Source organism: Oncorhynchus nerka, linkage group LG5, assembly GCF_034236695.1.
Source record: "Oncorhynchus nerka isolate Pitt River linkage group LG5, Oner_Uvic_2.0, whole genome shotgun sequence".
In the NCBI taxonomy this organism is placed as follows: domain Eukaryota; kingdom Metazoa; phylum Chordata; class Actinopteri; order Salmoniformes; family Salmonidae; genus Oncorhynchus; species Oncorhynchus nerka.
In genome coordinates this window covers 66676944-66688853 of record NC_088400.1, presented here as the reverse complement: position 1 = coordinate 66688853, position 11910 = coordinate 66676944, and the positions used below count along the sequence as shown (strand labels likewise).

At 42.3% G+C, this 11910-nt stretch overlaps 1 protein-coding gene across 12 annotated transcripts in view; it reads right to left on the bottom strand.

The window, feature by feature from the left end:
• Nucleotides 1–5234: 5234 nt before the first annotated feature.
• The window catches only part of LOC115122152 (tensin-1-like), a 291714-nt gene continuing 285038 nt past the window's right edge, over nucleotides 5235–11910 (bottom strand). For 9 of the 12 annotated variants that reach the window (XM_065018953.1, XM_065018958.1, XM_065018955.1 and 6 more), the window contains 8 exons: nucleotides 11624–11839; nucleotides 9926–10021; nucleotides 9688–9837; nucleotides 9407–9439; nucleotides 8730–8898; nucleotides 8484–8552; nucleotides 8336–8365; nucleotides 5235–8172 (listed from right to left, as the gene is read on the bottom strand). In XM_065018953.1, coding sequence (XP_064875025.1) covers nucleotides 8043–8172; nucleotides 8336–8365; nucleotides 8484–8552; nucleotides 8730–8898; nucleotides 9407–9439; nucleotides 9688–9837; nucleotides 9926–10021; nucleotides 11624–11839 — 893 coding nt within the window. In that variant the 3' untranslated portion in view covers nucleotides 5235–8042. The remainder of the gene's footprint in view (nucleotides 8173–8335; nucleotides 8366–8483; nucleotides 8553–8729; nucleotides 8899–9406; nucleotides 9440–9687; nucleotides 9838–9925; nucleotides 10022–11623; nucleotides 11840–11910) is intronic. The other 3 variants (XM_065018959.1, XM_065018964.1, XM_065018954.1) reach the window with 2 other exon arrangements.

Here is an 11910-nt window from a genome sequence, read left to right as displayed (position 1 = left end):
AACAATTCTCCCAGTCCCTGCCTCTGTAAAACATCCCCACAGCATAATGCTGCCACCACCACGCTTCACCGTAGGGCATTCAGGCCAAAGAGTTCAATTCTGGTTTCATCAGACCAGATAATCTTGTTTCTAATGACCTGAGAGTCCTTGGCAAACTCCAAGCGGGCTGTCATGTGCCTTTTCCTGAGGAGTGGCTTCCATCTGGCGACTCTACCATAAAGGCCTGATTGGTGGAGTGCTGCAGAGATGGTTGTCCTTCTGGAAGTTTCTCCCATCTCCACAGAAGAACTAAGGATCTCTATCAGAGTAACCATCGGGTTCTTGGTCACCTTCCTGACCAAACTTCTTCAATTTAAGAATGATGGAAGCCACTGTGTTCTTGGAGACCTTCAATGCTGCAGAAATATTTTGGTACCCTTCCCCAGATCTGTGCTTCAACACAATCTTGTCTCGGACATCATGGCTTGGTTTTTGCTCTGATATGCACTGTCAACTGTGGGACCTTATATAGACAGGTATGTGCGTTTCCAAATCATGTCCAATCAATTGAATTTACCACAGGTGGACTCCAACCAAGTAGTAGAAACATCTCAAGGATGATCAGTGGGAACAGGATGCACCTGAGCTCAATTTCGAGTCTCACAGGAAAGGGTCTGAATACTTATGTAAATATGTTTTTTCTCTTTTTTTTATTTTGAATGCATTTGCAAAATGTCTAAAAACCTGTTTTCACTTCGTCATTATTGAGTATTGTGTGTAGATTGATGAGGGACATGTTTTATGTTTTATGAGGGACAAAAAAGCTAGAAAACATTTACATACGGTCACTTATGCAAGTTCGACAGGTTCCCGCGCCTTAGCAGAGGTGACCGGTCTGCTCCTGATCCCTGGGATCGTCATCTTGGTCGGAGTCCTGCAGCCAGAGCCGTGTGTCGGGGAGGGGGTACTGTCACATGTTCTCCCTCTCCGGCCTCTAGGTCACCAAGCTGCTCGTTAGGGCGCACACCTGTCACCAGTGTTACATGCATAATGACATTCACCTGGACTCCATCACCTCCTTGAATACCTGCCCTTTATATGTCACTCCCTTTGGTTTCTTCCCCAGTCGTCATTGTTTCTGTTTCTTGTTTGTGCGTTGTTAATGTTTCTTGTTTTGTATTATGTTGCGTTTATTTATTAAAACACTCACTCCCTGAACTTGCTTCCCGACTCTCAGCGCATATCATTACACATACAAACAACAGCTGTTAGTTAGTTATATGAGGTGGCTATTATTACTATCTAACAGATAGCTACAGGCTTGAGCTGAACGGGCTGTGGTAGCTACAAGCTGGCTAATTCATTCACCTCAGTCAAGAGGGGATGAAACGTTAGCTAATGTATCATGTCAGTTACACTACTACTAGCTCAGCATTGGGAATAAACAGTAGTTTTAGTTTATTTGAAGTTAAACAGCAGTTACCTTGCCAGCTACATCAGTCAACTAAAGAGTAGCCAGTTTCTGCTCTGCTTGCTTTTACAACTCGGAGAAAGAGGGAAAACGTACAGACTGACAGCAGCTGCCTCTGTTCAACTCTCCCGTGCTGGTCCAGCCAGCCTTTCAGAAGCTCCACAAAAACCTGTCGGTCCAAATGAAGAGTCTGCCATATTGCTTTGCACCTATCCAGTACAGGTCAGATCAGTAACACCAAAGCGGCCCGAAATGGAGCCAGGTCGTACTCTCCTTGTGCGACTCCTCTAGATGGAATGCATAGGCCTGCATGGTATGAATCTCAGTCAGTGCATATTTACCACGTGAGGACAAGCTCTCGCTGCTGTAGCCAGTGGATTCATGACGCACGCGGCCAAATGTATTGGCGTACGCAGCCCAGTCTCTCCCCAACAGCCAATAAATGCATCAGCCTGAGGCCCTGAGCAATGCTAAATACACAGCTAGTTAAAGGGGATAGGGACCTACGTCATCCATGGCGTTAGTGTACATATTTCTGTATTGAGCACTGTCTGCTATGGTGTAAAAGTGATGGCCCAGTCAATGATATCGCTTTTATTGGTTGTTAGGATGTCTACTGTGATACACACTTACGTGAAGGCCAAGGGCAGGGAAAGAGTTGTGGTCCATGCGTTAAAGTCTATGGACCGTTTTACTGTATCAAATGTCGGCTGTAAAATTGAGTGACATCAAATTGAATTGCCTTTGTACAATTGTGTGCAAAGACACACATGGCCAAACACATTTCCAATGAGATGAAACTTTTTTTCATGATTTTAGACATTCACAGAAAAAAGTAGCAGCCATTTGGGAGAAACACGGTGACCATTTTGTGCCAAAGGTATTCTCACCACACATCAGGGTGCAATATAACCAAATGTTTAGATAGAAATGTATTGGGTAGAACAGCTATGATTGTCTGTCAGGTAGATTAGGGTATTGTGTTATCTCTATTCACTACATTTCTATCTGTTTGACCTTACAGAATACATGGGTGAGGGGTAGGCCAGTATACTTGTGCCAGTTTCCAGCTGGGGATGCTTAACGTTCCATAGCAGTGTTTTCATGTGCAGTACTCTCCACTCCATCACATAATGTAAATACTATAGCCCCACATGGTGCCACTGGTGTGTGGACGTTGACGTGGGTAGAAGGCTATTTACACACTCACTGTAGGAAAAAGGCAATGATGCTAGCTGGGCTTAGTGCTCTGCATGCACAGTTTAACCTAACCTGGATACAGCTGGCCTGGCCTGGGAAAATACATGCACTCACGTACACATACACACAGAAGCACGCACGCACGCATGCACACACAAGCTTGTGTGAGAGAGATAAACAGCGAACCGAGAAAGAGAGAGTGGGTCTGTGAGAAAGGAAAAGAGGGAGTTTTAAGCCAAATTCAGATCGGCACATGACGTGCCTGTCGAAATCTCTCTTGTGCCATGTTGATGTTTGGAAACATTGCCTGCAGCTCCTAGCTGATGCTCTCTGACTGCTGTAACATGTTAGTTCAGAGCCAGGCAGCACAATGTTTTCATTAATCCCACAACTGACGTCTGTGATGTCACCTCAGCTTTTACAGCGTCAGATTAACAAAGGGATTTTTAATGAACACAGAATGAGGGCTATCGCCAACAGAGGGTTGCTATAGGGATGACAATAGAGTAGACAAACATGCTTTGTGAGGAATATGAACCCAATGTTTTGGAATTGGTAGGCCTATAACGCTATGTGGTGGGTAAAGCAATGCCCATATTTGGAGCACCATTTTGGAAAATGAGTTCTTCACTCCTAAGGTCAACAGCTACAGAAATGATGTCTTTTTGTGTCTAAATGTTTGCCCCAACTACCATATAGCAGCCATCGCATCACTTCCTGGAGATTATACATGACCCAAAATTGTGAAATGTTTACTATCGCCATGGTCACCACCTGGCCCAGAAGCCCTTGTAAGATCCCATGACCCTCAGTGTGTGTGCATACCAGGTATACTCAGAAGGACATTCTGCCCACAACTTCCTATTCCCACTACCAAACATCCCTTTCCTGTTTTAAAGGTCATGCCAGATTCCCAAACGTTGACCTCCCAAGTCCCTACATTCTGCTTTAAAAGCTTGGTTTGACCCCCACGTTGAATAATGGGATGGCTTCAAGGGCTGAATTCAAGCTGCTCTTAAATCAGTGGTGCCTGAGGATTGTTGTGCTGTGGTCCATCTAAAGCGATCCTTTGACCTCCAAAATAATCTAAACCAGAGTTTAGTCATCAGTAGCACAGCCCCTAGTGAAGACCCCAGTGTGTTCTCCTGACCACTATGAGGGAAACGTGGGGATTCTTGGGGAAACGCTGCTTTAACGTGTCTCATACACACCCATAATCTCCCTAACACCTATTGAGCAGCTACAACATGTTCTGATGGTGTTTGAGTTTGTCGCAGTTGTTGTGTAACCTCAACATAGCATGTAGTGAAGAACATGCTTAAAGCTGGCAAGAGTGTTGATGATTGACAGCGAGGGAAAATATATTTTCTAGGAAAAAGACTCAGTGGTTTGCCATCGCAATGGTCTTCATTTATAACAGAAATTGTTAGATTACAGAGCTCACATTGTAAAACACCAAATCAATATAGGCCAAAATACTTAGGGGATACCTACTAAAATATTTGATTTGCATAGGCTGTACTAGCTATTTGAACTATATACACAATCAGAAACTGTTAATAACCTGTTCAATAAATGCATGCAGGAAAGTAGCCTACTCTGTTGTGAAGGACAGATACTGCCACAGAGTGGCTATAATATGTAACCACAGGCAAACTTTTCACACAGTAAGCCTGGCTCTGACCAATCAGTTCTTTGGACCGAATCCTAACCTGGAACTGAAATGTGTAAGTAAAATGTTTGGATAAATCTCCCACTGACACCAAGACATGATTAATGCAAGTCAGAATAGTGTGGTGGACAGATCTCAAGTGAGGATTGGGCTCTGTGTTTATAAGAATGCCTAGATCAGTGTTTCCCAACTCCGGTCCTCCAGTACCCCACAGCACAACTTTTTGTTGTAGACCAGGACAAAAACACCTGGTTCAACTTGTCAAGGGCTTGATGATTAGTTGACAAGTAGAATCAGGTGTGCTTGTTCAGGGCCTCAACAACAATCTGTACTGTCGGGAGTACTGGAGTTGGCAAACACTGATCTAGGGTGTGTTCGTACATTCACTCTGGCTATCTACTCAGAATTTCAGAGCACTGTTGTCTGAATTTGCCAAAGCGCAGAATATGAATTTACGAACGCTCAACACCTGTTGAATATGTCAGTAAACATCGGCTAAAAAGCTTAATTCAATTGTTGCCAGCAGCACAGTTACAGTCACCAACGCTCTGGGTAACTTGAGAACAGCTAGCATGCTACTTCCAGTGAGTGCTTGACTGCCGTTGTGTGGTCAGAGAGCTCTCGGATCAACCCTACTCCTCGGCCAGAGCGTCCAATGTGCGCTCTAAACACTCCGAGAGCGAAACACTCAGAATTTATGAGTGAACAATATGACAACGCTCTGTATTTACGAACGCTCAGAGCGTCTCTGGCACTCCAGAGTAAATTTATGAACGCACACGTAGAGAGTCATAGCCATAAAGATCATACAATTCAAAACATAACGCTATGGTCATAAGCGATGTGTTACCATAGAGACACAGTTAAGATGACTACACACAATGAGTGAGAAAATGAACGCTCAAACAACCGCATGTTTTACTGTAACGGATTTGTATTGCTTTAATGTTTTTTTCTCCTCAGGAACGGGTAAGCCATGACAGTATAATGCAAATGAAGAAAAAAATACAAGACCCCTCTGTACATCCTTAGTAGTACATTTACACACTCATTAAGTCCCGTCTGTACACTGAACTCCTCCACACACCTCAACACAAAAATGCATTCCATTTCCATTGGTTAACACTGACTGACAGCCGCGGGGTCATGTAGCTTGAAATGTTGAGGACTTAAAATAAAAACATACCAGCAAATAAAGAATAAATAAGGAGAATAAATAAATCATGTTACTTGTGAGAGGGCCACGGAGGGCCACAGTTTGGACATCGGGGTGACTATAGCTAGACGTAGTAGCTCAAATAAAAGAGATTTGAAGAATTGTAGACAACATTTTGCCTTCAACACTGATATTCACATGAAATGATATAAAGTGATTGTTTGCATCTCTGCATCTGTTGTATGGTTGTGGTATTCCATTGGTAAGTGATTGGTATTTCTAAACGGGTTAACAATAGTCTCAACTCCATTCCGTTGCAATGGAGAGGACGAGAGAGAGAATAGAGAAGTTCACATATAAAGGTGGTGTTAGTGGTATGTGGGTCTGCATATTTACTGGCAACAGAAGGAACATTTATGAATTCATTCGGCTTAGCAACACAATTTCCTTGGAAAAAAGCCAAACATGTAGACACCATAGAAGTTATGTGTTTGAATCTTTGGCAAATCATAATGTCGGTATGATGGGTTGCACATTGCTGTTTACATATTGCATTTAAGGTCGACTTCTAAATTAAATGTCCTCATGCTTCCCTTATAAAAACGTATTCTTTTTTTTTTTTTAAGAACATTTCATATTTTCATAATGTGGTAAATCCATATTCAAGAGCTGACCCTAAAACTGGCAACAACATTTGCCAGGTAACTGATATTATTCGCTGTATTATGGCAGCGTTTAAGACAAACTTGAACATTATGTTGGTCTACCACCCGGATGGTTTTGTCCATGCATTTTTCCTGTAAAAATCATATGCTTTCATCCCATACATGCCTAACCTCAATCTCTGAGAACGCGAAGAAGAATAAACATGACGAGCTAGAACAAACATACATGTACTGAGTAATGTACACCATATATATCCAAAAGCCTTTCAAAATCTCCCGACTTTGAAATCATTAGCCAAAATAAGTATTTTTTTTCTCAATCCTTAAGGTAATCTTCTTTATGTAGACTGTACAATATATGTATATATGAGTTATCATGGAGGAACAAAGCAACAAAAATAAATATTTTTTTTAGCTATGTCACCTTTCAAAGTAGTATATCTATATACATTTGATATCAATATCATTTTTCCTTAGCTTATGGAAGATGGGTGAGTGGTGTGTGTTTGATAAGCAGGCATTTACACACAGTGTGACAACCTCTACGTTTGTCTAAAGGTATGTAGATGCGATCTGGTAAGAAGATAAATTCCCTTTTGATTCAAAATTAAAGACGACCTTGCTTGATACAGTGAAACCCTGCTGCAAGTTGGATCAAGAAAATAAAAAAAATATCGCATCTCACCATCGAGTAACTACTTCAACAAAAGGCTGTCTACATGTTCTTTTTACTTTTTAGGGCTCTTTAGTAGAGTCCAAAAATGGTTTATAATATCATGCAGTCTCTAACAAGGCAAACAACCTCTGTTTTCTTGTCTTAGGGTTAAAGTCTTCATAGAACACAGCGTAGAATGGCCGTTTTGGTGATGTTTAGAGGGAGGGGGGTACAGTTGGACTAAAACATGCAGGACAGTGCCTAGGGCCCAGGGCTCGGACCAGTCCCTGGTGTTTGTTTCCAGTGTGCTGATTAGCAGTGTCTGTGAGCAGCCAACAGGTGAGGATCAGTCTGAGTCAAGCAGGATTGAGTTCAAACGTGGATAATCGGAACCAGCGTGTGGACAGGAGGAGTGACAGCAGTAGATTTACCAGCTACCTTTCCACAGGCCAGAGTAATCCATCTCCCACATCTGAAATCAATCAGTGCGCTCCAGGATCGACTGGTCAAGTCTGGACCTAACATAAGCAATGTGTTTTATGAGAAGGTTGATCTGCTCTGTGAAGTTGAGCACAGTTTATTTTTCTCGCTGTTGAGCCCTTTACAACATACAACAGGCCTGGGAAATGTCCACTCGATGGTTCACAAATGACTTTAGTGGACCAAGCTTAAAGATCGAGCTAACATGCAAAAATGTCTTCTTAAATATTCTTTAGTAAGAAGCCACTGAGGCAAACTATTTTTCTGAAGACAGAATAAAGTTCAAGAAGAAAGCATTCTTTCTGTTTTTGTCTGTTTCATTTCAATCAACTGTTCCATTGTAAAAAAAAAAATAGAACAGAAAACCTACAATGCCTTAAACTGACCATCTAATAATGACATACTTGTTCTGAGTGCTACCTTTGGTAAATCAATCCGAAAACCTGATAAATGTCAGTGTCCTTTTCTCCCACTGATACTTAGTTTAGCACACAGCTTCTCCACTTGGACTTCCACAGTTACCCTGTGGAAGAAATCTTCTTCCTCCACCAGCTCGAGACACATTATCACTGTCACCACTCCAGCTACAACTTCCTCTGACGCCATCTTGGATTACCTCCAAGTCCTTCAAACATAAAATCTCGCAGAATAAAACAAAGAGAACATATCTCAACAAAAAGAACAGAAGAAAATAATGAAACACAATCCAAAATGAAGAAAAAAAATGGAAGAACAAAAGAATGGCTGCCGGGGGTTTGTTGGTTTCACCGCCTCATGACTTTGGAGACGAAGTTGACGATGGCTGAAGCAGGCTGGTCGGGGTCCAACTCGGCAAACAGGTGGCTGACGTTGTCCGTTGTGCTTCCTTGTTTACGTGCCACGAAACCAAACAGTCTGAAGTTTAAAGAGAAATAAAAGCCTGGTTTGAATATGTAGGAGATGGTTCATGATTTGATGTAGTTATTTATAGGCCTATGTGGACCATGGGACTTATTTGTCCCATCTAGTTAATGACCTATTCTATGTATAATAGAGTGATTTGAGTTGTGAGACCTACTTTGCCGTTCCACCTCCTTCCTTGCTCCACCTGTGAAGACGAGAAATTAATTTTGGAGGAACAATCAACAAATCTTCCCTATGTAGGCTACATTTGCACTATTTTCACTACTTTAGCACAGCAGAAAGATCTGGTCTCAAACACTTACTTCCTGTCCTGGGGGTCAATGTCACAGTAGGTGACAGTGTTGATTGGGTAGTGCCTTCGGAAGAAGACCCTAGGCAGGAGAAAACTCAGAGTTAGTGTTGTAAATCTCAGAGTTTGTCACCAAGCTAGGTCAATTCAAGTAAAACAGTTTGACATACTAGTGATGAATCAATGATTGAATACCGACAGATTTCTATGGATCTGACTGTGGGTGTAGGGTGCTCCTGTTTCCATGGTTACTACTCACTTCCTCTGGCTATCCGTGAGGGTGATGCCCTGCGACGACACTTTGAAGTGGACGGTTGTTGCCGCGGGCAACGGGTTGATGGCCACCGTTTCGCTGATTGCTTTGGCGACGGCCTGAGGACCGGTCAGAGACTCCATGTCCACCGAGCTGATGTAAAGAACATTGCATGCTGGGAGAGAACAAAAAAAATGGTGCATAATCAGTCACTGTACAAAATGAAGCAGTGAAGGAGTTCAACTACCAACAATTAGTGCAATCATTTGAACATATTGTGGATAAGTGTTGAGAAACAGATCGAGGCAACAGCTGGCTGTATATTAGTGGCTCCATATCTTTCCTTTCTTCTCCGATCAGAATGCTCACTCCATGCATTTGTCGGTAGGTAGTGCCATGCTATCTCTACCAAAGAGAACAGAACACACGTCCAATCCAGAAGACAATGTTTCAAACCCCACAACAGCTGCCCTGCATAAGACCTAAAGAACAGCGTTATAGAAACACACTTCACTCGTTTGAGTGACAACCATGACAAGCAAAGATGTGACTAAGGCAGGCATGGTAGTGAGAGGGAAACTTCTGTGGTGACCATGCAGAGCTGAAATATCAGTCTGGGGAGTGTGGGGACAAGGGGGTTAATAATGCCAAAATAGAACCCAAAAACACAGTGCAGTATTTACCATGGGCCTCCTCGGGGACTTGTTGCTGTGCTACTGCAACATAACAGGGTATCCGAGCATGAGAGGAGAAACAAAACCACTGTAGTACATGAAAACTATGTATTTGTGTAACTGCATAGTAATTACATAGGTACTACAGTGGTAAAAGTAAAACAGAATTTGGCCGATTATTATTCGATTGTTGTTATATGTATCTACTGTTGTAATAGAAGGCTTGGAATGGATTGATGATCAACTGAAAGAGAATGGGCTGAATAATGCAGGGTGCAGTTTGTCCTCACCTGCTCCTTGTTTCACCAGCTCGGCCACTGTGTCAGTGGGAGTGTCCAGCTCCAGGGCCTCCTCATTGGGATCTTTGCTGGGGATCATCAGCTTGCAGGGCAGGGCCAGAGGAGTCATCGAGTGTTGGTACACCAGGGCAGACAGACATCCTGCACACACACATGATTAGCAAGTGTACTTACTTGCTGGAGGGCTAATGAACGAGTTCTCTGTTGAATATGCATGTTTGGAACTCACCAAAGTAGGGTTCGTTGGGACAGCCCTTCAGACGAACGCCTTTGGGGCTCGTCTCAATCAGGAAGTGCCTCACCAACTCGCTCGTGATGTCACCAACTGCCAAAAAACAAAACAGTAAACACATCCTTTAACCTCTTGAACCTCTGGGGGCAGTATTTCATTTTTGGATGAAAAACGTTCCCGTTTTAAACAAGATATTTTGTCACGAAAAGATGCTCGACTATGCATATAATTGACAGCTTTGGAAAGAAAACACTCTGACGTTTCCAAAACTGCAAGGATATTGTCTGTGAGTGCCACAGAACTAATGCTACAGGCGAAACAAAGATGACATTTCATACAGGAAGTGAGCCAGATTTTGGAGGCGCTGTGTTCCAATGTCTCCTTATATGGCTGTGAATGCGCAAGGAATGAGCCTACAGTTTCTGTCGTTTCCCCAAGGTGTTTGCAGCATTGTGACGTATTTGTAGGCATATCATTGGAAAATTGCCCATAAGAGACTACATTTACCAGGTGTCCGCTCTGTGTCCTCCGTCGAAACTATTGCGTAATCTCCAGGTGCGTGCATTTTTTTCAATTTTGAACAGAGGAGAAACCAAACTGCAACGAGTGATTTATCATCGAATAGATATGTGAAAAACACCTTGAGGATTGATTCTAAACAACGTTTGCCATGTTTCTGTCGATATTACGGAGTTAATTTGGAAAAAAGTTTGCGTTGTAATGACTGAATTTTCGGGGGTTTTTCTTAGCCAAACGTGATGAACAAAACGTAGCGATTTCTCCTACACAAATAATAATTTTGGAAAAACTGAACATTTGCTATCTAACTGAGAGTCTCCTCATTGAAAACATCCGAAGTTCTTCAAAGGTAAATTATTTTATTTGAATGCTCTTCTTGTTTTTGTGAAAATGTTGCCTGCTGAATGCTAGGCTTAATGCTATGCTAGCTATCAATACTCTTACACAAATGCTTGTGTAGCTATGGTTGAAAAGCATTTTTTGAAAATCTGAGATGACAGTGTTGTTAACAAAAGGCTAAGCTTGTGAGCCAATATATTTATTTCATTTCATTTGCGATTTTCATGAATAGTTAATGTTGCGTTATGGTAATGAGCTTGAGGCTATAATTACACTCCCGGATACGGGTTTTTTTCTTAGCCAAACGTGATGAACAAAACGGAGCGATTTCTCCTACACAAATAATCTTTTTGGAAAAACTGAACATTTGCTATCTAACTGAGAGTGTCCTCATTGAAAACATCCGAAGTTCTTCAAAGGTAAATTATTTTATTTGAATGCTTTTCTTGTTTTTTTGAAAATGTTGCCTGCTGAATGCTAGGCTTAATGCTATGCTAGCTATCAATACTCTTACACAAATGCTTGTGTAGCTATGGTTGAAAAGCATTTTTTGAAAATCTGAGATGACAGTGTTGTTAACAAAAGGCTAAGCTTGTGAGCCAATATATTTATTTCATTTCATTTGCGATTTTCATGAATAGTTAAAGTTGCGTTATGGTAATGAGCTTGAGGCTACAATTACACTCCCGGATGCGGGATTGCTCGTCGCAACAGGTTAATCAAAGGTCTCTGATCGAAGGTCTGTTTTTGCACTTTCACTCCTAATGATTAAGGTTGGGATTCGGGTTCGGGTGCTCTGATCCTAGACCTGCGACTAAGATTAAAGATCTACTGTACCTTTCTTGTTGGCCTGGGCGGTGGGAGGTGGGCAGGCCACCTTCATGGCCAGGCCGTAGGCCCCTCTGAAGGAGTGGCTGTCCCTGATGACGAAGGCCCCTGGCTCCCTGTCTCTCAGCAGACTGATGGCCTGCTCTCTGGAGATGTCTGGCTTGTACCAGAACTTAGACGTGTCCTGGACAAACTTCACGTTCAGTCTGATGTCTGGACTCTGATCTGTAGAAGTAGTGACAATGGTCAAAGCAATGAAATAGGGATGATTCTGAGACTTTCGTCCATCAAAATAA